The sequence below is a fragment of the Nesoenas mayeri genome (genome assembly GCF_963082525.1).
Source record: "Nesoenas mayeri genome assembly, chromosome: 4".
NCBI classification, from domain to species: Eukaryota; Metazoa; Chordata; class Aves; order Columbiformes; family Columbidae; genus Nesoenas; species Nesoenas mayeri.
Genome location: NC_137540.1, coordinates 2,239,494 through 2,265,095, shown reverse-complemented (window position 1 = coordinate 2,265,095; position 25,602 = coordinate 2,239,494). Strand labels below are relative to the sequence as shown.

General features: G+C 36.6%; 1 protein-coding gene across 1 annotated transcript in view; it reads left to right on the top strand.

The window, feature by feature from the left end:
- Window positions 1–25,602, top strand: part of CCSER1 (coiled-coil serine rich protein 1) — a gene marked incomplete at its 3' end in the record, with an annotated part of 374,341 nt that overhangs the window by 180,067 nt on the left and 168,672 nt on the right. Inside the window, exon 7 of the mRNA XM_080343892.1 lies at window positions 5,268–5,351. Within this exon, the coding sequence (XP_080200018.1) occupies window positions 5,268–5,351 (84 nt within the window). The remainder of the gene's footprint in view (window positions 1–5,267; window positions 5,352–25,602) is intronic.

Here is a 25,602-nt window from a genome sequence, read left to right as displayed (position 1 = left end):
GAATTATAATGAGCTCATTAATCTGTCCGGTCTCACTCACCACATCTATTGGCCAGGCTGCTCGGGGGGTATGTCAGGATAGAACTCTTGTCTGGGAAAAAATGAACACCAAAATGCATCTATTTTCCTTCTTTTTAACAAAAAACCCCAGGGGTCAGCAGAGGTCTGCTCAGAGTGGAGTGTGGTTTCTAATCACCACAATGGGAAAGGGTAAATAGCTATGACCCTGCAATGGTGGCAAAGGGAATGATGCAGGAATCTAACTATGATATTGCACCGCAAGTGACAACATAATTAATGCCTCTGTGGCACACGCAACTTACTTACAATATGATTTACAAATAATGTTGTAGTAACTGGATCTCTGGGAAACTGCCTGAAGAAAATAACATCAAACTCATTTTTGGCTGAGTTTCTTGGCATTTTTCTTTGTTTGTCCAAAATGAGCAGAGGAGAGGCTGCAAGGTTGGGCTCCCCACTTCCATAATGACAGATATTAAAGAATTAGATGGTAAGATTTATGAGTGGAAAGAGATGATTCATATGAATACCTATCTAGAAGAACTACCTATTTTTTCTTAGATTGTAGCCCTTCCACTTTTCTCATCTGTAGTCTAGTAATAGCTAATCACAGAGACCCACCGGAGTTAACTAGTTCTTATTAGCACTCGGATGCTTTTAATTCAAATCCCACAGGCATAATTACAATACTATTACCAGGCAAATTAATCGTTACCTCTATTCATTTCATGTATTTTAATATTATTGAAAAGTTCTGCAAAACATACGCTCCCAGCGTATACAAAGACGGTAAAGCAAATATGCTGTTCCGAAGCAGAAGCACCAGCCGTACTCACCCGTACTCAACACGCATCGGTGTCATCTCCGCTTTTTGCTTCATGGCCACTGTTGTTTCCTGTGGTATCTTGCTATTATGAGGGTTTTTCTTTGTTTCTTTTTACAGAGGAAAATTTTATAGAGACTGTCTGCTCCTAAATAAATGTTTAGTTCATTTCTAGGAAAAGAATGATGTCGTTCAGGTTTCTTCTGCAAAACTTATATACTTGAAATATTCCAATGTAGGGGGACCTGAGTGTGTACATTATTAATTGCTTTCCTACCTGAATCATCCCGGTCAATCTAAAAATGGAAATGTAAAATATGTAAAATGTAAAAATATATTTTGTCTTTTGATTGTGCACAAGAGGCTGCTTGTTGTATTTTTGCCTGCAGCTGGGAAAGTTCAAATCACTATGTTTTAAGGCTTTTCTTCTGTCTGAAACTTCCTTGTGAGTCCAAGAAGCAGGAGAAAGAGTATTTTAAAGCATGAGTGTTGAATTCAACCTAAAATAATGGAAATGGCATCACGTTTTGAAGGTGGTAGCAGACTAGTATGGTGGATTGAGGAGAGGCCTGGAGGAGCCAGAGGGACCTTGGCTGTTATCTCCGGGCAGGGAGCCAGCCTTGGCTCCTCACATGCACAAAAACGAGCGTTTGTGTAAGGCAGGTGCTCTGAATACGAAGAAATACATTTACTGGCTTGGAGGTAATGAAACTTTATGAAAATGTGGCATTTGGCAGATATATTTACTACTTGGCCAAAGTGATTTTGTCATTCTGCTTGGTGGAAAGAAACGGAGACATAGCAGTGAAATGTGGTTGCATTTCAATGGTGGGTGAAGTTATGTCTGTACGAGGTTATAGATACAGATATTTTCTGACATGAATCAGTATATGTATTAAGTGATCAAGGTTGTTTGTATGTAGGAGCGTGAAGAGATTTTGATTTTGCTGATTTGGTACTAGAGCAGAATATTAGATATAAATAGGCTATTTTTCCCTGATGTTCATGACAGTTAATAGGAGAATACTAAATTGCTAAACTTCATGGTTACAGTTTAATGTAAAAATACAATAAGCAAGTCCAAAATACCAAACCAAACAATCTCAACCTGATTATAGAAGGTTTACTTTGAATTAATAAGTAGCATTAGGTCTTCCGGAGCATTTGCAATGCTGTAAGATAATCGTTGTGTAGGGAAGCTCTTCTGGTAAATAAGGGTATTGTAAAAAACAAAACCAAACAGAACTAAATAGATGATCTGTGTCTGTTTCTACAGAAGTATATACAGCAGCAGCAATGGGGCAGCTGAGATTTGGGTAGAGCACAGTATAGAATTGCTTTAGGTTTTATGAGGATTAACACGTGAAGAATTACAGCCAGCCGGTTTCTTTCTTGGTGTGACTGAAAGGGATTGATGGGGCAGATATAAATTGATGCAATATGTAGAGCTGGAGTGAACGCAGAAAGGAAAAATATGCTGCTGAAAAGTCATACCGAGTTCATCTATTGTGGTGTAAATATATTGGGGGACCATCTCTCAAATAATAGTAATAATAACCAATAAAACTCTTCATGATCTGACAAAAAAAGCCATTTTCATAAACACATTCTGTAATATCCAGATGTCTGCTCATGTGAATAATCTCAAATACGTAGATGCTTTTGCTTTTAATGAAAGTGCATGTGTCAGTGTCATACATGTTATCGCAAGTGGGGTCTCCTTTCAGAGATAGATTATGGTACCTCTCTACAAATTTCTAATAAGTTCCACAAAAAATGGTAAAAAGTGAAGCATGGAAGACATCCATAATCCTGTACATAGTCCAGACTCCAGCACTGCTGACACAAAAATCCTGTACAGGTTAAAATAACCTGTGTTTTTTTGGAGTGTTCTAGATATTCAGAAACTTATTAGTTTTGTTGTCTGAATCTGCTGCATGACTTAAGGGAAGCTTTGGCTATTATGGCATTTATGTAGCTTTCTGAACCTGACATTCAGTTTTAAATTTCTTAGTTTGGTTTGTTCCAGGATGATATTTGAAAATAAACTACATCCTAAGTAATTGCTGATTTTTGTATTACCCCAAGTTGGTAAACAATCTGCTTAGCATCGGAAACTCAGCACGTTTATCAAATGAGTTTTATAACATTCTAATTTTATGTTACTGTTTTGGCAGCATATTCTGTTTAGTAGCAAAGGAAAATTGCAACAAATCTATCTTCTGTAATACTTGGTTAGTTCTGTTTATAGCGCTTTGATTACAGTAAGCACAATGTGCTTATTTGTTCTGAAGTATGAAGAGGTATAAAGTAAGTTTTGCAAATGGAAATGATTGAGGGTTTTGGTACTTAGGGATAACCTGCCGCAACTCTCTTCACGCATCCAGTGTGATTTGTCATCTTTTGACCTGATCTGATGAGAAACACGTTTGCTATTATGTTCTGCATTTTTCAAGATAGATAGAATTAAAGTAAAATAGGAAAATACTAGCACCGACGCATATCAATTGCTGTCATAGGCTACATCTGAAATGAGGGTGCTAATCTGAAGAAGTATGAAGATAAGTTGAAGAATATTCTGATCATAAACATGGACAATAATAACAGCAGATCAATAGTGAGTATGCAGCTAAATCCTGGAGTATTTTTACAATATCAGAGAATATAAATGAGGAAAATACAGTGGACATTTTGCACACAGCTGCTTTTGCGCTTTTATGAAGCACACCTGGAATTTAGACTGCAAAACTGTTTGATTATGTCCATTTAATAAAGGTTTGAAGAGACAGCATTTTCTTTGCAGAGCATACTGTGTCTAACCTTTCAAAAATGAGCAGTAAATTTGCTCCTCTTTTTATCAAGTATTTGCAGAGTTTTGGACAAGCCTGTTATGAACATACTGCAATGGGGAGCAGAATTATTACCCTTTTTTTCATAATGACATCATGAACAACATTCATAAAAATGAGAATATCATATAACATTTAATAAATAGCCCATATAATTAATTAAACTCAACAAAATGGCCTCAAAGCTATAGTGTGTACCTGTAGCTTATGAACACATACATAGTGTACAATTCAATTATTTGGAGTGTTGATTAATATTTTTAAAGCATCCACATTCTCATTGGAGTGATAGCCCAGCCTTGATAAAATATACAGGTATAAAGTCATTTTGCGGAATGATAAGGATTCAGGTGTCCAAGGATATTGATTTAGTAACTAGAAATGGTAAATGTTACTTAGCAGAATTTTAAATCTACGGTCATTTGATTGACTGTGTTTGGCACTTGAACTCAGCTGTACTTACATGCCAATCTGTTATTCTCTTTTGCTCTATAAATATTACAAGATCTGCAAAAGCATGAGAAATATTTTGCATACCTAATTGTAACCAGCATTATGAATAAGCTTCTTTTTCTACGGGTCAAGTATCTACTGGAATGTGGGAATAGTGAAGAGCCTGAATCATTCAACCCCAGTGTACTGAAAGTATATTAAAAAGCCTTTCTTTATGAGCTGGCCATCCTTTTTGAGTCCCTTCCTCTTTTATGTCTGTTGTGACAATTCCTTGTAAGGAAATTCTGGTTTTCAGGTAGTTTATTTTCACTAGAAATCTCTGTTGGTTTGTGTCTCGCCTTCCTCAAGGATACAGCTCTTCATTTAGACTTGTATGACCAAGTAGTTGGCTGGTTAGTTTGGTGGGTTGTTATTCCTCAACAGTTCAGTCATTATGTTTGAGTTTCTACTCGTGGATGTTAATCAGAACAACACAAAAATACATGATTGACTCATGAAATTGCCCCATGGACCTGGGTTTGACTGCAGTCTTAGCTATTAGGTCGATTTTCACATACGTCAAATTGAGTTACAGTCAGGTTGTGTCGCTAAGTGGTAAGTATAATAATTTCTTTCTTCCACGCAGCTAATACTCCGGTTTCAGGTGTTTGGCTGACAGATGTATGCATGGGAACCGTGCTTTAGTTTTCCTGGCAATGTCTGTTGTGCTTTCTTTTCCATCCTCTCTAGGATCAAGAGCTTCACAATAATGCTTTTAAATTGATATTTCTCTAATGTTGTTTCGTGTGCAAGTAAAATTATAACATTTCTTAGCCATTCTTTAACTGGAAAGGAATGACCTTGCAGGATCTTTAGCAAAAGGCTGAAAAGATTCAGGAAACAATGAAGTGGACTCCTGTGCAGGGAGCTATTCACATGTCTGTGTAATGTCTGTGGATACATTAATTTGTTTATACAACAGCTTAGAATATGTTTTTGAAATACCACACGTGACAAAGGAGAATTGAGTTTCCGTTACTTGAATGTAATTATCTCACACTATGCGAAGCAGCCTGTTCTTGTCAAGAGCGAAGTGGAAGTGTTATAAGCCTATTATAAGATCTCTTTTGTTGGTTTTGTAGGATGGAATAAAAGATGAATGCTCAGTGCTGAAGCTGCAGCTGAAGGAGAGAGACGAACTCATAGCCCAACTTCACGAGGAGCTGGTAAGGAGGAGGAGGAGCACTTGTGATTGTGGTTTTGTTTTGCTTGTTGTTTTTATTCCTGTTTTGTTTACCATTCATTTACCTGATAATGTCACTGGAGAACAGGAAGTAAAGACAGACCATTTCACACCAGCCTAAGGCTATGTTAATCATTCATATATACACTGATCAGTGTACATTTCTAGATACTGTCAGCTTCCCAAGTGTTTGCTATCCAGATGCACAGCTGGTAGGGGGTTATTTTAAAAGATGGTGTGAACGATTTTCTTGCTGTATCAAGAGGCCGAGAAGTAGCACAGCACCGTGTGCGTACACCAGCAATCCTGAAGGGCCATGCATGTGTCCTGTTGGATTGTGAATACTTCTCACATCTATAATATTGTTCAGCAGAAAATGAAACATTTTTTTCTCCTTAATGGATGTCTCTTATTTAAATAAAATAATAGATATTCTTATGTTTGGTGAACCTTTCCTTAGCATGTGAGCTGCAAATGCTTGAGTACAATTAAGTGTTTTAAGAGAGATAGAATCCCCTTAAGTGACCAGGTGAGGTAAAATATGTAACATAGCGGTTAAGAAAACCTAAACACATGCAAATGCATTTTATTGTCAAATTAAGGCTGTACTAATAATTTTATAATTCCATTTTTGATGCAACCTGGCTAAAACATGTACATCTTCAGTATTTTTAATTAAAGGAAAGATTTATTTCAGAAAGATGTCCAGCACATCCGTTGCTTCTGTGGAAGCTGTAGGTGTGCAGATTTTGTATAAGCGCCCTTTGGGAGGTGGGTTTGTTTCCCTAATTAGATCTTAATTATGTGATCTAGCTCAGGGGCTTTTTGTGCGTCTGTGTCTCATGGCTGGCTCAGGACTTGGGCAAAAGGAATTCAGGTCCATCCATTACTGCATCTTTATATACTAACCAAAACAGCCAGGATACTTTTACACCAGCACAAATAACTAAGGTGCACAGGAGAAACAAAATGCTGCTCGAGGATGAAAGATTCCTTTGCGATACTAACATCTGCAAAATAAATACGGGTCATCAATATTCTTTGCTTCGTATTTGGCTGCATTAAGAAATGATGTATTATGTAATTACTATGTAAAATTAAATGACAAAACGGGACACAGGGAACATCAAGCTTCTGCACAGTCCTGGGGCATTAATTTTATATCAGTCTAGGTCAGAACATATGCTATTTAACTGCTGGACAATTTTGTCAGTGTAAAATTATCCTGTATTGATACAGTGAGCTGTAGCTCATTTGCTGTTAACTGTTGTCAAAGTTCATCTGTATATATGTCAGTTGCAGAATAAAAAAATCCCACAGGGGATTTAGTTCTTGTACCCTATAATAGACTGAAAAGTACATTTTCCTGGGGTCATAAAATAAGGATTTCTATATGACTGAAAGTAAGTATAATGGATTTAATCTGTGATTAACTTGAGTGTTGATACACTAGGACTTGTACTCTAGGACACGTGTGAATCTTGAGAGCACATTTAGTCATTTGAAATTAAATTTTGAAGGAACTTGGTACATCTCACTTGTATTGAACTAAATGAAGCCAGATTGGGAAGTGAATATTAGAGAAGCTGGACTTAAGGTTATGAACCCTATGTGGGGGGGGGTGGCAGGGGGAAGCACTAGTGGGTGCCCACAGGATTGGAGGAAAGGATTTTTGTGTATGAGGTATGTAAGTATAGAGTCACTATGCCACCTTTGGCCTTCTCTTTATGGTTTGATCTTTGCTGTACATTCTCCTGCTATGCTATTTATCTGTAAAACTTGGGATTTAGTTTGGTGAAGAGTGTGGTGTTCTAAGAGCTGCCAGCATTTCTAGAGCAGCTGGAATTGAAGTGCCAGGCTAGTAAAAGAGCTCACTAGAAACACACAGGGAACTTGTGCCACAGCTGAACATTTTGTCAATCTAATGGAAACCAAGGGATTCCATCACCTTGGCAGCATCCATGGGATAACTAATGTCTACCGCAGGGAGTGGAATATTGAGGGGAAGTCAGCTGTCTTTTAGGACTGTTGAGAAATAAGTAAACTTGAAATGATTGCTAAAAAATGCTGATAAAATTATTTCCTTCACTTATAAAAAATCAGCCAAAAATTGATGCCAAAAAAGCTTTAATATTCTGTAAATCCTACAATTATTTATGTGGGGTTTTTAAGGCTGTAAATATTAGGAGAGCAGATGTTTACAAAGGATAAGTAGAAGAGTAATGTTTGGCTAATAAAACTGGGTGCCTTTTAACTAAGCTACAATATATTGCGGACACAGCCCTGGATGGATAACTACCATTTTTATTCTTGTGTGTTGGGGCAACACGTGTCATTCTGAATATGGAAATTTAATAATTGAAAATACAACCTGCCTGTCTTAAAATCTTGACATCACAATGGTACTTTGTAAAAATGTGTACTTTACCTGTGGCTTTCTTTTCAGTTGCGTGCCCCTATGTAGATAGGAAATGCTTGATCAATTAGTTTTTCTGCAGAACTCTGCCACTGACCTAAAGTGAACTGCAGGTAAATTTAAGCTCTTCAGGATCTTTGCTTTCTTTCTTTGCTGTAGTTTTTCTAGAAGTTTTTAGTAATCTTCCCTTTTCCTCTTGATCTATTTAATTTTCAAATACTATTTAAATAAGTATTTCTACCACATTTGAGTGCATTGTGAAGGAGACCTTCAACAGAGCTGAGGGTAGAAACTCCTCAGGGTTATCATTAAAGGAGAAAAGGGTAGGTCTTTGAGGAATGAAAACAGAGGTTAAGACGTTCGGCAACAAGACCCAGGTACTAAAAATAAAATGCAAGGAGCCTCTACATACCTCTGAACAAACAAAGAACAGATTAGAAAAATAGTCCCTTTCTTTGTAGTTATAATTTCTTATTTACTCCCTTGATCACCTGAATTGTATTTGTCTTTTTTGGTGGAATAAATATACGTAGATGGAGAAGTGGAATAAATTCCTCTATTCGTGCTTTGTTTCCTGAAAAATACTCATTTCAGGAATAGAAGAGTTTGGCTTCCAGTGTGTCAGATGCCCAAAACTGTGCCAACATTGTTTGGACATGGTGAACCTGAGCAGGAACTTGAAATTTGAGTTCAAAGCATTGCTTTGTTCACATGCTGTACTTTTTGTGAAAATATCCTCTTATCCTGAAGATCAAATAAACCAAGTCAGTCTGTTCTGTGGGGCTGGGTGAAAGGAATTCTTCACGAGCTGTTGTTTGTCTTTGGCTCTACCTGAAGCTGCCTGTTTGTGAACACGTTCCAAATCCATCTCATTCCACTGCAGTTCGAGCACTTGGAATGACTTCAAGCAGAAAATGTTTTTGTGGTATAGTGACAAAAATAACTGAGTGCTGCTTACAGTAACATTTATTCTGCTGCTGTCATTGGCACAGTGGCATTAACACTGAAAAATGAGCATTAACAAGATTATCCTTTCAGCCTTGATGTCCCTGTGTAACTTGAGTCATGTGTTGTCCCATTGAAATAAAAAATGCGGTGACGCAGTTTGGGTGGATTCTGAGTGGAACTGGAGGCAAAATGAGGACAGGAAATTAATCCCCATCACAACCCTGTTCTTGGTGCTATTTTTCTGCTGTGGAGGTGGCTCTTTATCAGATGTTAGACTTTGTACATTTATGGAATATCTAGGGACAGTGCTAGTTTAGTGAGCTGTTCTTCAAGCTATAGAAATTAATGGGGTGGGACTAGATACTCTGGAACTGGCTCAACAAACCATAACTGCCTTTTGTTGTTGTTGGTTTACCTCTGCAAATTGTAATTTGCGCAGTTCTGGGTTTTTTTTCATGAAAGCCTGAGATGCACTTGAATCCTGCTGATAAACTGTTTGTGAAAGACACTCGGGTTAAGTGTAAAAATCACCTTGAAACAGTGGTGCCAGTACAGATGCCTTGAGTTGCAGAGTCCTAGAATCACAACTTCTTTTGACAGGCTAAGAGTGAGATATGGAAAAACAAATCAATGAACACATGCTGAATACTGTTTATGGATTTTTTTGAAAAAAAAGGAATTTTTATTAATCCACTATTTTAAAAAAGTCACTCTTGAAATTTTAAAGAAATGAGGTAATACCCATTTGAAAATAATATTATTACTTATATTAATATTAATATTTACACTGGCTACTTGCTTGCTCTACATCCTATTGGTTTGTAGTGTTATTTAGGTTGGCTATTTTATGAAGGGATATTACAGATCCCTGAGCAATTTACATAAAAGTAGGCAGTTGTGAATACTTTCAAATCCTCTTTCTTCTTTGTGCTTAGGAACCATTAGGACCAGAAAAGAAATAAATTAGGTGTGCTTAAACATTATTGAAGTGTCAGGCTTCTTCATCCCTGTTTTGGCAGGAGAATTAATTGCACATACTCCAGAAAAGGCTGGTCTGATGTCTGATGGCTCTCTGAATCACTTCCAGGAGATAGACAAGGAGTGTGAAAGTGGTAATATCCCGGACACACAGTGGGGATTAGGCAGTGATTCCGGGTCCATGCCAGTCCCTTGGGTAGTTTGCTGTGATTTATGTGAAACAATAGGTCTCAATGGCACCATGCTGTTGTGGTTTTTTTGTTTTTTAACCAATTTGACTTAGCCAATTTTAATTCTAATGAACATATAAAGATACTCGACTACAGGTATAGTTTAGGACGACTGGAAGTGGCAGCATCCGGTGGTGTGGTGGGCAGGAAGACTTTGTATGTTGTAGCTCATTGTCTTTGTAGCTGTTACGTACTATTGACTGATATGTACTTCTAGAGATTCAAATTGCTCCTTGAATGAATTATTGTAGATCGTATTTCCTACGTAGCAGCATCTAGTGTTGTGTTTTTTTTATACCATGACCGTGTTGAGATCAAACAAGATCATTAAGCTGTGTCCCTGCACCTGAAACTTTGTGTGGTGCAAACCAGGATTTGTGTCAACGTTTGCGGGTAATTGAGGTAATGAAGGAATATATGTTTTAAGTCCTAGGAATAAACAATATGAAGAAGACAGCAAAGAGCCAGTGTGATTTTCATATAGTTTTCCTTGCTCAAAAGGAGGCAGATGGCTGAAGTGCTGTAACGCATTCATGTGGAATGGTAGTTAAAAGTGGGATATTGCTGATGAACAGTGTGTTCTGAGGTTATATACACAAGCCTGACTAGTGTCCCAGTAGAAAGCTAGCTTGCAAATTTCTGCTTTCATTGGTAAATTCTTTCAAAATAAATATTACCCAAGTAATCTGGCATATTTTGGCTCTTTTGATAGTTTAACTGGATGAGCTTTTTATACTGCTTTGTATCTTTTAGAAGATGATAAAAAGGTAATATATGGTCATAGTCAGAAAATCAAATAAAAAACAATGGTCTTACTGACTTTTAACCATATATTTAATTTCAATTACAAGGAGAAGATAATAGCTACTGGTTAATAGTAAATTAACTTAATCTTTCAGGTTGTGCATTTATTTGACTTGTCTGATGTATTCAAGTCCGACTACTTTTCCTTTAGGTTGCTCTATATGGCCAGTAAAATTAAAACAAGAAACCAGTTCTTATTATTCTTTGTTGAGTTCAGAAAATAAAGTGACAATATATCATTTCAGTTTTGGATGGTGGTTTGTTATTTTTTCCAGAGCTATTGTTTATGAATTATTCAGTATATTTGAAATGTACTTAACATACTTTGGAGTTTTCCAGTAATAATGCAAGACATTTATCTTACATTTCCCAATTTGACTTACAGATGATATTGTTTTTCTCAAAGGGAGCTTTCATGATTTACCAGAAGAGTAATAGAGCTTGCAGGCTGTAGTATTTATCAGAATTCACATGTTATCAATGCAGGACTCTGTAAATCCAGACTTTCTCACAGCGTGATATTTGCGTTCCAGCTTACAAATGAGGGTTTTACCAAGTAGTGCTAGTTGGGCGCTAGGATATGCTGTATTATTATGGTTTTAGTAAGAACAAGGGAACAGTATGGTGATGAGAAGGAAGAAAAATAAACTATCTTGATGGATATTTGCTTCAGTGTGGTTGGTGTGCGTTAGAAGGATCTCGAGTTAATAGGCTGGAAAGATAAAAAGTGATGCAATTAAAGGATGATCCAAAGCAGTAGGAGAACTCAATCTATTTTTGAGCTGAACTGTGTATTTATCATGTTTCTTTGAAGAGCAGGGTGATGGATCATGAAGGGAAGGGTGACACAGAGAGGACTGAGGATTTTGAAATTACCACTGGATCCACCTTTTACGACAACTGCAAACACAGGTTTGCTTAGACTATGGAACTCGCTGTGCAAATGATCTTTCTTCACTTAGTATGAGGAAGATTAGATCCGTTTCTGGAATTCTGTGGAATTTATTTTGTTGTATCTTATTAAAGATATCTTTATAAGGTATCTTTTTTAAGCTACCTTTGTCCAAGCCTGCATTGGAACAGGCTGCCCAGGGCAGTGGTGGAGTCACCATCCCTGAGGGGTTTAAAGGTGTTCAGATGAGGTTTTCAGGGATGTGGGTTGGTGCTGAAGTTGGGTTCTGGTTGGACTCGATGATCCTGAGGGTCTCTTCGAACTGAGATGATTCTATGATCAGCTCCTTTTTCTTGACCATCAAGTACCTTAAGATGTATTGTCTAGTACTATTGGATTTTTTTGTCAAATTGGAGTTTGTAACTCATATTTGTTTCTTTTGGTTTTTAAACCTTAAATTCATGGACCATTCTGCTTAGCCAGCAAAATTTAAGTATCCAAGCAGAGAGCTTTTTTCAAAGATGTCACTATTACCAAAATCTGGTTTTCTGCAGAATTGAGCAAGCAGATGGAGAGGGAGACAGTGAGTGCTAGTTCTTAACCAGGGAGGCAATAATTAACTGAGAAGTGCAAAATGGACATAAGCGGTAGGGAACTGGGAAGCTGCAGACACATCCAGTTATCTGTTTGTCTGTGTAGATAGGAAGAACCCTCAAAGAGTGGCAAACCTGAGGTCCTGTCTTTAATAATTCCTAGAAGCAGTAAGGAAACATGTTTGAAGAACAGGAGGTCCATTTCAGGTTAGGTTTTCCTTATTTATTAATTGTGTTAATTTATTTTCCTTACTCATGAGTTTAGACTTCTCCAGACTAAACAAACCCAGTTCCCTTACCTCTGTTTGGATGTCTCTTGCCCCCCCCCCGCCATGTTACTGGCCTGTACTATTGACAGTTTGCACCCACCTCTTGTGCTGGGACCCCCAAAATTATGTGTGTTATTTTCAGATCCAGCCTCCACAGCACCAAGGGGAAAAATCATTTGCTGGATCTGTCCTTGGCAAGGTAGCCCAGCATACTGTGAAACTCTTGGTCTCGGGCTCTGAGCATAAATCATAGTATTATTATTCCATATCATAATTAACTTCCATCGTAATGAAATTATTTTTTACATTATTACATTTTAAGTAGGGTTAGGCTAATTGAAAACATGATCTTTATCTCATGTGGGTGTTATCCAAAAATCTAGCTAGTTATCAGGCTCCTAGCATGTCTTCTAATGATACCAGATGTCAATTATTATTTAGACACCTATTATTTTAGAAGTTATAAAATATGGATTCAGGCCAGGATAGGGAGTCGAGACCATGTAGGATGTATTGCTGAATAATATTTTCCCATTAGTGGATAAAATGCAGATTCGCCTGAGATCCAGGTTAATGTTTAACATCTCTTGGAAATGATCATCACAAGCAACGTTTTTTTTACCAGATGCCAGTGTTTGTTTCTCTAGAAATAAACTAATGTACTTAAAAATAAATGAAACAAACAGAGAAGTAGTAAGACTGGAGACAGGGCTGTTTTGCCTATACATGCTGCTTTGCCTGTGGAAAGGGTTAAAAGTACAACATATTGTGACTGTTAGATATACAGTGTAGTAAATGGAGTAAAGCTCTTCTGTTTGCTGTCACAGTCTGTTTGGAAATATAAATAAGGCCTAATAGTACAAGGCTCACTCTTCCACACAAATAAGTTCAGTATTAAAAATGGGCTTTAAAAAACACGTTATGAAGTGATCAGTAGCACATCAGAGAAAATTTGAGTAAACAAATTAAATAATGAGAAAGGAGTTCTGCTTCAAGGAGAATATATCAGTTGCATTGATTCGGTGTTTGTGCAGTTTTTAATTACAATTGTATTTTTAGCTCTGCTTAGCCACCCAGAGGCCTTTGGGAAGGGCTAAGTATAGATTAAAAAATCAACCTCTTTATCACAGGCACCAGATATTGTGTCTTAATTTTATTCTTTTATATCTTTTCCTATACTGCTTTATTGACATGATTGAGCCCTTCATGGAGAATTATTACCTGCCACGAAAGATTCAACTCCAGCCTTTTTGTTCATTTAATCTTTCGTCACATTGCTGAGGCTTTACTAAGGGTGGATATTAATGAGAAATTCTGATTTGGTGGCATGGATGCCTACCCAGCAGGAGCAGGATTCAGCTGGTTGTCTGTAGGTTAGTAATCATCTAATAGTCATGGCTTTGTGACTCACTGTGGGCTCGAGCCACCTTTCATTTGATGACTTAGAGGTATTTCTACTTTCTAGAATTATTCCCTTTAAAATGTGAGAAACTTACTCTTGGAGAAGCTTTTATGTTGTGGTGCAGAGTGTTTTTGTTTGGTAGTTTTTTGTTTGTTATCGTGTGTGTGTTTTGATTTGCTTGTCTCTATTTTTAAGTGTAAAAAGGCTGGTGAGCATCAATTCTATTTTTCTTAAGCAAGGACTCCTCTCACTTTCTTTTTACACAGCTTTGACCAACACAATGTGTAAAACGTGTAGGGTGATGTTGGCATCACTTTTGTTTCTACTGTTATATACAGTGTGAATAGACAGGCATGCATGGACTGCTCAAAAATACTTTTTTAATGGTTATGTCTTGCTCTTATAATTTTTGTGATCCGTATCATCCATTTTCACAGAACGCTTTGTAGTGTCATCATGTTTGATTTGGCATAATTAACAGAAAGGCCATCTGATGCTAATGGGGCTGATGAATGTGACGAGGTTTGTTTAGCAAAGGAAGGAGGTTTATTCACCTGTCCCTGGAGAGCTGCTGCCTCCTGCCCAGGTAAATCCTGCTACCCAGGGACAGGATTCTGTGCTAAATGCTTTTTAAGCTTTTACGTACGCTTACGCTAGTGTGCACTTAAAGTGTCAATGTAAAATGTTAATAAAAGTGTGCTCATTTAGTTTGCCGAACATCTCTTCCTAGCTGTATCCTACCATATGTCTAACTTATGGAACAGCATCTTTAAAGAAGTCTTAAGGGCCTCACTTTACAGGTTGAGTGTTTAGCTCTCTGAATGTCTTTGCATTTCTTCATCAGCTTTCTTAGTAACGACTTCAGGCTGCAAAATTACGTACGTTTATTGGTGAAGAATGTTAAAGACGTGCCAAACCTGATAACTCAGCATTTTGTGATGACTTTTGCTTTTGTTTTTTCCATAGAGCTCTAGTGATCATTAGCATCCCTCTTTGTGTTTTGTAGTGCTACAGTCCTTGTATACACTGATTTGAGTAAATAAAACATAGAATAATATGCCATAGCTCTGTAGTGTTGCTAATCTCCCACTAGGCACTCGGTGAAGTGAAGTGGTTCCTGAATTTTACTATAAATAGTGCTGTACTTCTCAGGAGGCATGGGAATAGAATTTTAGACTTACGGCTAATTAATGCAGTCAAGAATCATCATGTACAAGGAGACATCTTTCACAGCTCATCTGTTTTTATGCTAAAATAAGTGAAAATAACTATCCTTCCTTTTTCTGTGAAATGCTGGCTGCTTTGGTCTTTCCTAGGTAATTACTGAGAGAGAATTGCATGGACAGGTGTATGCATGGTTCTTTGTTCAGAAAAAACAAATCAAACATTGTTTAACAATTCCAGCTGTACATTAACTTATACATTGGTCTTGATGCTGTATTGTGTGTTTTTGAACTTAAATGCGGTATAGAAAACAAGTTGACGGTGTCCTATTCATGGTTTAGGGTTAGAGCCATGTAGTCTCTTATTCCATTGTAGGAGTTGAAGTAATGATGCAGTCAGCTTCTCATCCCTTGTGATTTATGTGTCAATAAGGACCAGGTCTTTAGTGGGCTAAAGCGACTTGATGTGCTGATGAGCTGTGCTGATTTACAGCAAGTCCTGTCATTGCATGTCTAGAGGGGAAAAGTCTAAGTCTCTATTCTGTAGGAGAATAATAGAATGCTTAATTTACTTAATAAGATGCTTTAGATGAACAGGTATATTAATGAAATATTTAGCATGTAAAGATTGTTGGCCGCTTACTCTGTCATTCATTAGATCAGATTGTGTCTTTTGATTCAAAGATGATTTGTGTGCTGCATTGGAAATAGAAGAGTGTAAACAAGGCCGATGTTAACCAAGTTTCATGTCTCCCTCTGTGATTAATGGTGTGACCTCGCTAGCCAAATAACCAGAAGAAAAAGGTGTTATTTTTAACACCAAGCTAGAAATGAAGAGGTTGACAATGCTGTATGCTAGCTCACATGCACATAAATATATATATATATATATACACATATGTGATAAAACCAACCAAACACACAAACCCTAAACAACACAAACTAAAAATAAATGCCAAACAAAAAGACCCCCCACAAAAAATCCACATGGTAGAGAAGTTGCAAGCTGGTCTTTGTGAAGTAAAATAGCAACAGCGGTTCAGACTAAACAGGGTAAAATGTAGAAAATGAGAATAATTGTGAAGGCTTAGTAATTGTTTTTGTTTTCTGAGAATTTGTTTGATTTATGGTGGCTGAAGTAGACAGTAGCAGCAATAAGAGTGTAATCTCAAAATGAGCCAGAATGGCCTTTAGGAAGATTTGAAAAAATTGTGCTTGATGCTGGAGAAAATGTCTTTTCTCTTGAGAAGGTCGTCTGCTGGAGGTGATTGTAACTGACCTGTTCGCCTGTGGAACCAGAGGTGCATTAAAACACATGTAAGCATTAATGAAACTCGGGGAGGAAATGGCTTGGAGTGGTTTCCAGGCACCAGCATCAGCTTAAAGGGATGTTTCAGTTGTACTGAAAAGAAGGTTTTACCAAGTCAGAGTATGTCAGCTTTGACAGGACACTTACCAAAAACTAAATACAGTACAAGGTTTGTTTTTGTGAGAAGAAGTTGCATGTGACATTTACTGTAAAGTGTCTTGGTGATACTAGAACTATGTGTGTTTGTGTCTGCCCAGGCTGGGGAGATGAACAGGAAGGAAACAAAGAACATTTGTGCTCTGGTGTATCTCGCACTTTCCATGGTTGTGCAAAAGAGGCTCAAGCTGCCAAAATTGTATTGTTGCCGTCGTGAATTTGGTAGGCTACAGTTTTATTGTCAAAAACCCCCCAAACATAGATATTTTCTCTTGGGACAGAGACAGTCAAAGCACAAAGAGCAGAGTATGGTTTTATAGTTTAATAGGGCATTTTTTGTATATATACAGAATATACTGTAATGAGTACCTAGAGAGATCTAAAGCTGGCTTGGTAATGAGAGATGGGCAACGTGGTGTCACAGGGGTTTAAAACAGCATGTTAGTCTTAAAACTTTAAAAGATGGGGTTCCAAATGACCATCTGAGAAGCCCATACAGTCCATTTAACACAAATATTTCATTAATCCTTTAAAAAGCATGGCTGAACACACCATGCCATTCAGACTGTTCTTTTGAGACACTCTGAAGAATACTGGTGAAGTCCATTTGAAGCTCTGTCAGGACTTGTCTTCAGGAGGAATGAAAGTTCAACCATTCTTGGCTTTTTGTGTGCAGTTCCACAAGGATTTAGAGCTCTTCTGCAGATGACTTGTGAAAGGGAGAAGTCTCTTTTATCTCTCTGGTGTCTGAAAATTTCAGTGCAACCTTTTATATCTAGTAGATAATTTTTATTAAAAGTAAATTTGTTGTTGTTATTTTGACGGTTTTGGAAGAGCTCACTTGAATTTCAAGAAGGATTAGAGAGAACTGATGGTTTATTTGGCCTCCTTTATGACATCATGCATTACACAATGGGTGCTGCCTTTATTTTCCCGTCTTTTTAAAGTGGATTTTTAGAACACTTCTGGGAGCATGGCCTGGGTTTGGAATCTGCTTAGGTCAAGTCCATAAGAGTATCTCCAGGTCTAGTGGCTTTGAAGCATTTTAATTCTATGTCCAAGCTAACATGCGATCGATTTCAGTTTAATATCATCCTGAAGGTCTCAAAGAGGAAAAAAAAAACCTTAAAGATTCAGACTTGTCTTATTTCCAGACAGGAGTAATTTATTAGTCAGAAATAGTGTTAAATTCAAAACCAAAGGCAAGGAAATGTGTTTGTGATTTGCATTTGAAGATGCTTGAAACTTTACAAATTAACTTCAGTATCACTGTATTTTTTTTCCTCTTTACGTGAACATTTGGTAAAAGCACAACAAAAGAAATGTGATGTTAAGATAAAGATTCGTTACCGTTGGCAACGTTCCAATAACTGTCTGCATTGCTCTTGTCATTGTCTATAAACGTCTGTTTCTGTACTATCAAGTAGTACTTATCAGCTTCCATAGGAAAGGATATGAAGATTATAGTAGCTGATTTTGATGTTCTAGTGTCAGCTTTATGCGATTTTGGGGATTTTACTCCCGAAATCTACTCCTCTGGATTGGAGCCGCAGTAGGAGTTGAAGCATACAGAGTGTCATATGCTGTCATATATAGTTGTTTGCTTTTCAAGGTAAAATCCAAATCCAAAATGGATTGTTTGCACAACTTTAACATGTAATGTTTGACTTCGGTAAGCACTGACAATGTTATTTCTTTGGCATTTGAAGAAAGTGTCATGAAGTGCTCTGTTAGTGTTGAAATCGTCTTCTTTCTTTAAGAAGTGACTGAAATGTTCATTTGAATTCCGTTTTTTGCTGCTTTTCAGTGACTGCAAATCACTGCAAGGTGCACAGCTTCCAGATGAATAGCCTAACACTAACCCCTTTAAACACTGGCATCTGCGAAACGACTCTTTTAAACACATTAAAACTAAATTATGCATTTCATATTCTCCTTTAATGACTTCAGTGTTTTCTCCCTTTATCTTTATTAAAAACTGACATATTATTTGGTTTAAGCTATATTGCGTGCTCCATTTTAATGCTTGCAGCTTTTTCCATAAGGTCATAAAAATACAAGGGTATAAGAACCATCACTTATTTCTAAAATTATGGCAACTATCATCAGTTGGTTCAGCTGATATGGAGGGGAGTAGGCCTAGGTAAGCATTGCTCCTGTAGGTTAACTGTAATATGAAGTTCTGCCATCAGTCTGGGTAATACAAACATCAAATTTCTAGAGAGTAATAAGTTCTGTCCTCCCACATGTGGATATATGGAGACAGTATTACATTTTATATCAGTACCACATGGACATTTATAGGTGTCTAATCTTTCATCTGAAATTCAGATTCATCCAAATTGTCTTATCTCAAGATGTTCCTCTGGTTAGGACAAGTCTTCAAATTATGGTGTTTGTTTAATACTACGGATACTGAAGAAATAGTCTTTTTGTTGAGGTCTCCCATGTTGTCTTAGGTGAATGTATGGGTTTTATTTGTTGGTTGGGGTTTTTTTGTACTTGTTGGTTGTGTGTTCTTTGGTTTTGTTTGGTGTTTGTGTGTCTGTGTTTTGTGGTGTGTGGTTCTTTTATATTTTTATTTTTTTAGGCTTGTTTCCAAACATATTCTTGAGAAGTGTTTAGAGATTGTTCCCACATTCTCTCTGTTCCATGTGTGCACAGGCATCTGGACATTTTCCATTGCAGGCGTTACCTGAATCACCAGGATGAGTATGATGTGTGGTTTTCTGGCTTCGGAGTGTCTGGTTGCACAGTACAATTTCAGCTGCTGGTTTTGTTGCACTCCATTCCATTTCATTGCATTCCATTCCAGGTTTCTGCTGCCTTCCAGTCTGTAGAGAGACAGTGTTAGGAAGGTCACTGGGTACTGAGATGTCTTCTTCTTGTTCAGTGGTTTCATTTAACCCTGTGGTCTTGATAGGAGCCAAGCAGAGGAGAGCAAAGATGAGCTCTGTCTACCGAAATAAATTACAAAAGAACTTATACTGACTGAAGGTGATTTCTGTATTTTCAGTATAACAGAATGAAATATGAACAAAATGCTTTATGAAAATATTGCTGAGGTATTAATATTTTATAGGCTGCATTAAAAAAAAAAACAACTAGTTCCTTTGTTTCGGATCCTTCTGTCTAATATACTGTTAACCTACATGTGGATGTTTGTTTATTTACATACATATGCAAATATTTTCAATGTCACTTTCTATTCCTACCCCAATTCCATCAATATGCAGCATGACTAATTTCTGTCACTTTCCATTTTCTTGCTTCCATTAATCTGGAATTAAAAAATTAACACTGACTCCATGGGTAATGATATGCACTAACATGTCTCATAAGTATTCATATGTTCTCCTAATAAATTTTTAATCTTCCTTCAGATCTGTAGATGAGAATAAAATATGCACATCGGTATTAGCAATTCACTGTGATATGTATCTCATAGGCTGATTAGGCTGTGCATTTAAATTAGGCTTGCAAATATTTATTATACTTTGGAATCCTTTTTGTTATGAAGAATAGGTGTTTTCTGTGTTCGACCGTGTGCTATTATGTTTGACAAGCCACTTCGGTAGTTTGCAATGAATGACTTGATGTCTAGAAGGGCTTTTCAACCACTAAAAAGAAACTTCCCTTGGAGACAATGCTTTTCTCCAAAGAACACGCTCCATACCCACCAAACAATTAGTTTCCCTTGTCATTAAAAGGTAATTTATTAATCTCTTAACAGAAGAAGTCCAATGACAAGCGAAGCTTTTGTTTAGAAATGGAGAATGTGGAATATTTTCATTGCTCCGGGGGGTGTTTTACTGAAGTCCTTTGGCACTTGGTAGTGTGCGCAAACTTGAGGACAAAAGGGGATTTTCCTCATAGGATACATTCCAAAGCTGTAAATCCATGTGTGTCTGTCTGTTTCAAAAGCCTGTTGGCCAGTTTTCCGTCATAGTTATTAGGAATCTCCACCTTTTTGAGATTTGTGGGAAAAATTTCAATGCATAGAATATGAGTTGTTGAATGCAGTGCTAATGTGTTTTAGAAAGAGTTTGTATTATGATATAAATAATTTCAGTAATTTCAGATTGTACCTCAGTAATTTCAGATTGTAATGTAGTCCATGGTGAGAAAATTAAATGCTTTTCATATGGGTTTACCTTAAAATCTTTGGCTGTTGATATGTATTAGTTATCATTACAAAATATTCCTGTTTTACCTTTTTACCTAATTATTTTTGATAAATGATACTTCCATAAAATATTACAGGTAATTTTTTAAGGGAAATCTTTCTTGCGTAGTTTTGTTCCGCAAGACAAAACAGAAAATAAATTACCATACTACTTTTGCAGGTATGGCGTGCTGTTTCTTCCATAGCATTGTCCAGTCTTTCAAACATACATATATTAATATTGGCAGGTCCTCAGTTGCTTCTGGCAGAAAATACATTTATGTGCTAGAATTTTGTCTGCAAAATGCACATTGAAGCGATACTTCTCCAAGTCCACCATTTGTAAGCAGCACTTCAAAATTACACACTACGTGTACATACACAAGTGAGATAGTTTTACATTTTCAAATGCTTATCCCTTCAAGTTCCACTAATTTTTGTCCTCGGTGTAGGATGGGGAAAGATTAAGTCAGCTCTAAAATGGAATGCAAGTGGCATATGATCCATACTAAACACCCACTTTTTTACTTTGTTAAAAAAAGGTAATATTTGTAAGAACTCAATTGTATTGATCAAAACAAAGAAGAGCAAAACATCTGAGTAGATACACTGATGGATGAGAAGCCACTAATTAAAACAACACTTTCTAGTCATATTAACAAGCGTGGAGCTCTATGTGCAACAGTCTTGTGCATCTGGAGTCCCAGTATGGCATAAAATAAATTCTCAGCATGCAGGTAACTATACTTACACTTACCTTGAAAAGAAAAGCAAATTGGTTTTGTTCTGGTATCTCTGGGAGAAAATAGAAAAATCTGGGAAGCTAGAGCAGTCTCAAGTCATTCATGGTCATGTATGGACAAAGCCCCGGTTGGATTTTCAAGATGCTGGTGTCTCTGGGAATTCTGGCACAGCTGGTTCTTAGGGGAAGGACTTGGCTTTGTTCTTTGAATACTTTGTGCGAGTATTTACGTGGCCACTAAGGAAAGTGCCGCTGAGATTGAAGTGCTGCTTCTTAACTGGTAAAAGCAGAACAAGAGCACTCATGATGAACATATTCTAGGTGTTTGTTAAGCATAACAAATTGCATTTTAAAACAGAATGTTTCAACTCGGGGATTTTTGTTTCTTAGTTTAAAAATTGAAAAATACAGATTCATTTTCTGCTTATGTGTTGTGGGGTTTTTTTAAGCCTATTTTTACAAGCACTTGATCTAATTCACTGTTGCCAGAGTAACATAAAACTCTAACTTGAGTATTTGGCAGGCAAACAAAAGAGGAATTGACTGTCAAGTATTTTGTGGTTTAGTAGAATTATTGTAGGTCTTTCTTTTGTTGGGTTGTTGTTGTCTCTCGGGTTGTAACTGGTGTCTGCTCGAACACAAGACTGCCGTCAGTTGGAAATGTTGTAGCTGTTAAAGCTGTGCCTTCCAACTTTTTGAATCCACAAAGCACTTTGTTTTCTCACAGCTCTTGTTCTCACTGTGGAATTACAGCGCTTGTTTGAGGTTGTACAGATGACATATGGTTTGCAAAAACTTGTATATGAGTGTTTTAAAGATTGTCACTTCATAATCGTGTTATGAAGGATCAAGCCAAGTATTCAGCACCAAGTTTGCACTTCAAAAATGCTTTGAGCGATTGTTTAGAATGTTATAAACCGTCTTAGGCTGGGGTTGGATTTGTTTGATTTGAGGTTTAGTGGTGGTTTTTTTCGTGAGTCAATAGGATAGATTTTGAAATATTGTTTGTAAAACAGACATTTATGTTATACCAGGTAACCTCCAGTTTTCAAATGTTAATGCAGCAGTTAATTCCAGAGTGGTATCAAACAGCATGTAGTGGAAAGTAGCAGATTCTTTGCTAAATTCATTAATATGCATTTAGAGAAATAAAAGTGGGGATCTATTTTATTAGTATGTATTTAAAATTCCTGGGAGTTTCTGCATGTTAAGGGTGGAGATTTTCTCAATGTTCTTGCAGTAATATGTAATACTTGGGCTTTCCAGTTCACTGGGGGCATGTTGTTATTGTCAGAATTATCAATAATTATTATATAATTACTATAATTATGTAACTTAAAATGATTGTTATAAATGATCAGTTTCTACTTGGAATGTGTGTCTTATAGATCCTTCATTTCTAAACCATCACATCTACATCTTAAACTTTTTAAAAGAATAGCCAAGCATAGATACACAAGGTAGTGATCTAGTTACCAGACGTGATGTTGGACCATATATCAATATTCTGGCTGTCTCAGTTCATTTCTACACGGGAAACCCGAAGTGTCAGCTTCCGTTACATTAGTTTTCACTATTTTTTCATCTGATATATAGCCACACCTTAGTTTTTCTCTTCTTTATTAATCTCTCAAGACATGCCAAAAGATAATTGTTACTTAATCATTCATAAAGTGTCATTTCTTTCTCCTTTTATTCATTGCCATTGTCAAGAACAGTACAATGGTTTAACGCTAGTTGGAGGGGTTTTTCTTTCAAGAGTGCTTCATAGCTGGAAAATACTTGGGGTTTTTTGTTGTTGTTGTTCCATTTATTCAACACTATGTACTGTATCTGTTTGGATGAAATATCTGCTAAAAAAGGCGCTTTATGACAGAATAGCTAATGACTTATTGCAATTCTCACTTTCTCACAAATGGAGAAACTCCATTACACATAAGGAAGGATAAAATATAAGAGTAATTTAACAACACATTAGAGCAGAAGGCTTGAAATCTGTGTATTCAGCAAAGGCTGGGACTGGTTGTTCATTTGTTCTTTATAATACCCAGGTTTGACTGAATGCTTGTGCTCTTTACAGACCCAAAGCTTAAATGACAATGAGCTCAGAGTAAAATGTGGGGTAGATTGTAACCATTTTGTAACTGCGTTTAGTTCAATAACATGAAATATCAGTTATTCCCTAAGGTATTGTGTAGTTGTAGATCATAAACTTTTAGCTTAAATTAAACATCACAGCTGGTTGCCTTAATTTGATCCATTATAGCACAAATGTTTCAACAGCTTGACTAAAATGAACCATACTGCAAATTCAAAAGAAGAGCGAAGGTCAATGCACATGGTGCCTTCTGATTTGCAGATTTCCTTTATTTAGATATTTTTAATGTGTTCTGTGGAATTTAGTGGAATAGAATTTGACAGGGTAGAACAGATTAGCAAAGGATGTTCAATCAGTTTCACTTAAAGATACTACACTATAATAAGGAAGACCAAAACATTTTAGCTGTCTCAAATTTTCAGAAGGAAATTAAGTACAGACTATCTTCTTTCATACATGTTTATATAGAAGTGTGTATTTAATGTAAATCATAAACTTAATTTCTAATCCATGTATCTCTTTAAACTGTATTGCTTTTTAAGAACAGGAGTCAGTATGGCTGCTGTCTTGTCCACGTTTCAGAGGTTTCTTAGTTGAACGAGAAATCTGTTCATACAACAACTCTTTGATTACAAAACAAAGCCCATGAAAGTGCTGTTGCTGATAGGTTTTCTGCTGATTGGCATTGATGTGGAATATCTTTATGTTTTTGGTTAACAAGCAATGGCTGGATCTCCTCCATTACCATCTTCCATGGTTCCCTGAATTTCCAGATACTTATTTTAACCATTTGTTAAAATGTTTTTTCTTGTAACATTAAACCAGCTTTTTTCTTCACTCCTTATACACTTTTTTCTTCTTGCCTATTTCTTTGCTCTTGCAAAACCAAGTATGATTTTTCTTTTCCCCCAGATATGTCTTATGTGGAACTTAAGAAAACATTAAAATCATGTGTTTAGATGATTAACACAGTGTAATAAAGCATAGCAGGAATAATCATTGAGACACTAAATCCCTCTGACTGTAAAGTAAAGCCTCTATTTTTTAAATTGCAAGTACTTGCAAGTTTCTCTTTTTGACTTCAATACCAATGTGGTATTAGGAATATGGTCCTTAAAGTACTTTGACATCCTGTGTGAAATTCAGAATAGGGTTTTTCCTGTTTTACACCTGAAACCCCAGTGGTGATATAGTGATTTTGGTTGATAATATTTGGTTTCACAATGTGGTGCCCAAGTTCAAATGTGGTGCCAATTCAGTGTTTATATCAACCTTAATTGGCTTTACCCTTTGTAGATTCAAGACTTGTTGCTATAATGTGAATTAATGACCTAAGGCAACACTGTGTTAAAGCATTTTCATCCTGTTTCTTTCCACCATTTTAATAATGGAGAATTTAATTGAAAGTTACTGTGTTAATAAGAAAGAAAAGGTACATTCATTAGCTTATTTATTGGATTTACTTCAGTCTATAAAAGAAGAGTTACATACCTGTAATAATAGCTGTTAAATATTTATGTAAATAAAAATAAACAGACTGTTGTGTTCACTGGATTAGGTTTTTTTTCACAAAGCACCTGCTCTCCAATCTCTAGGATATGGTTTTCATAATATTTTAAAAAATATCCTTCATTTCCTGCAGTTTGATTCCTTGTATTCGTGTTTATTTTTTTCACTTCTGTGCTAGTGCTTTACTTTTTCATTTAATTTGCTTTTGCTTGACAGGTTGACAGCAACAATTGTTGCTCATTGGCTTTTGAAAACTTAATTCAGTTGGTGACAGTATGTTGTGTTGTGAGTATGTAAATGTTATTTTAATCTGATGCTATAGAAAGTAAAGTACTTAACTCCCCTTTCTCGTCTCTTTTGGTTTAAGGGCATGAATTTATCACATAGCCAAGTTTTGGATGCTGATTGGCTTTTTCATCTTGTTTTTTTTCAAGCATGTGGGAAGATGTTAATGTTTTTCTCCAGGATTTTCCACAAATGGTTTTAATTGGATGTTGCGGTGGAGCACTTTGTCATTTGTGTTTGTGACTATGACATGATGTTGTGGTTGCAGTTTGCAA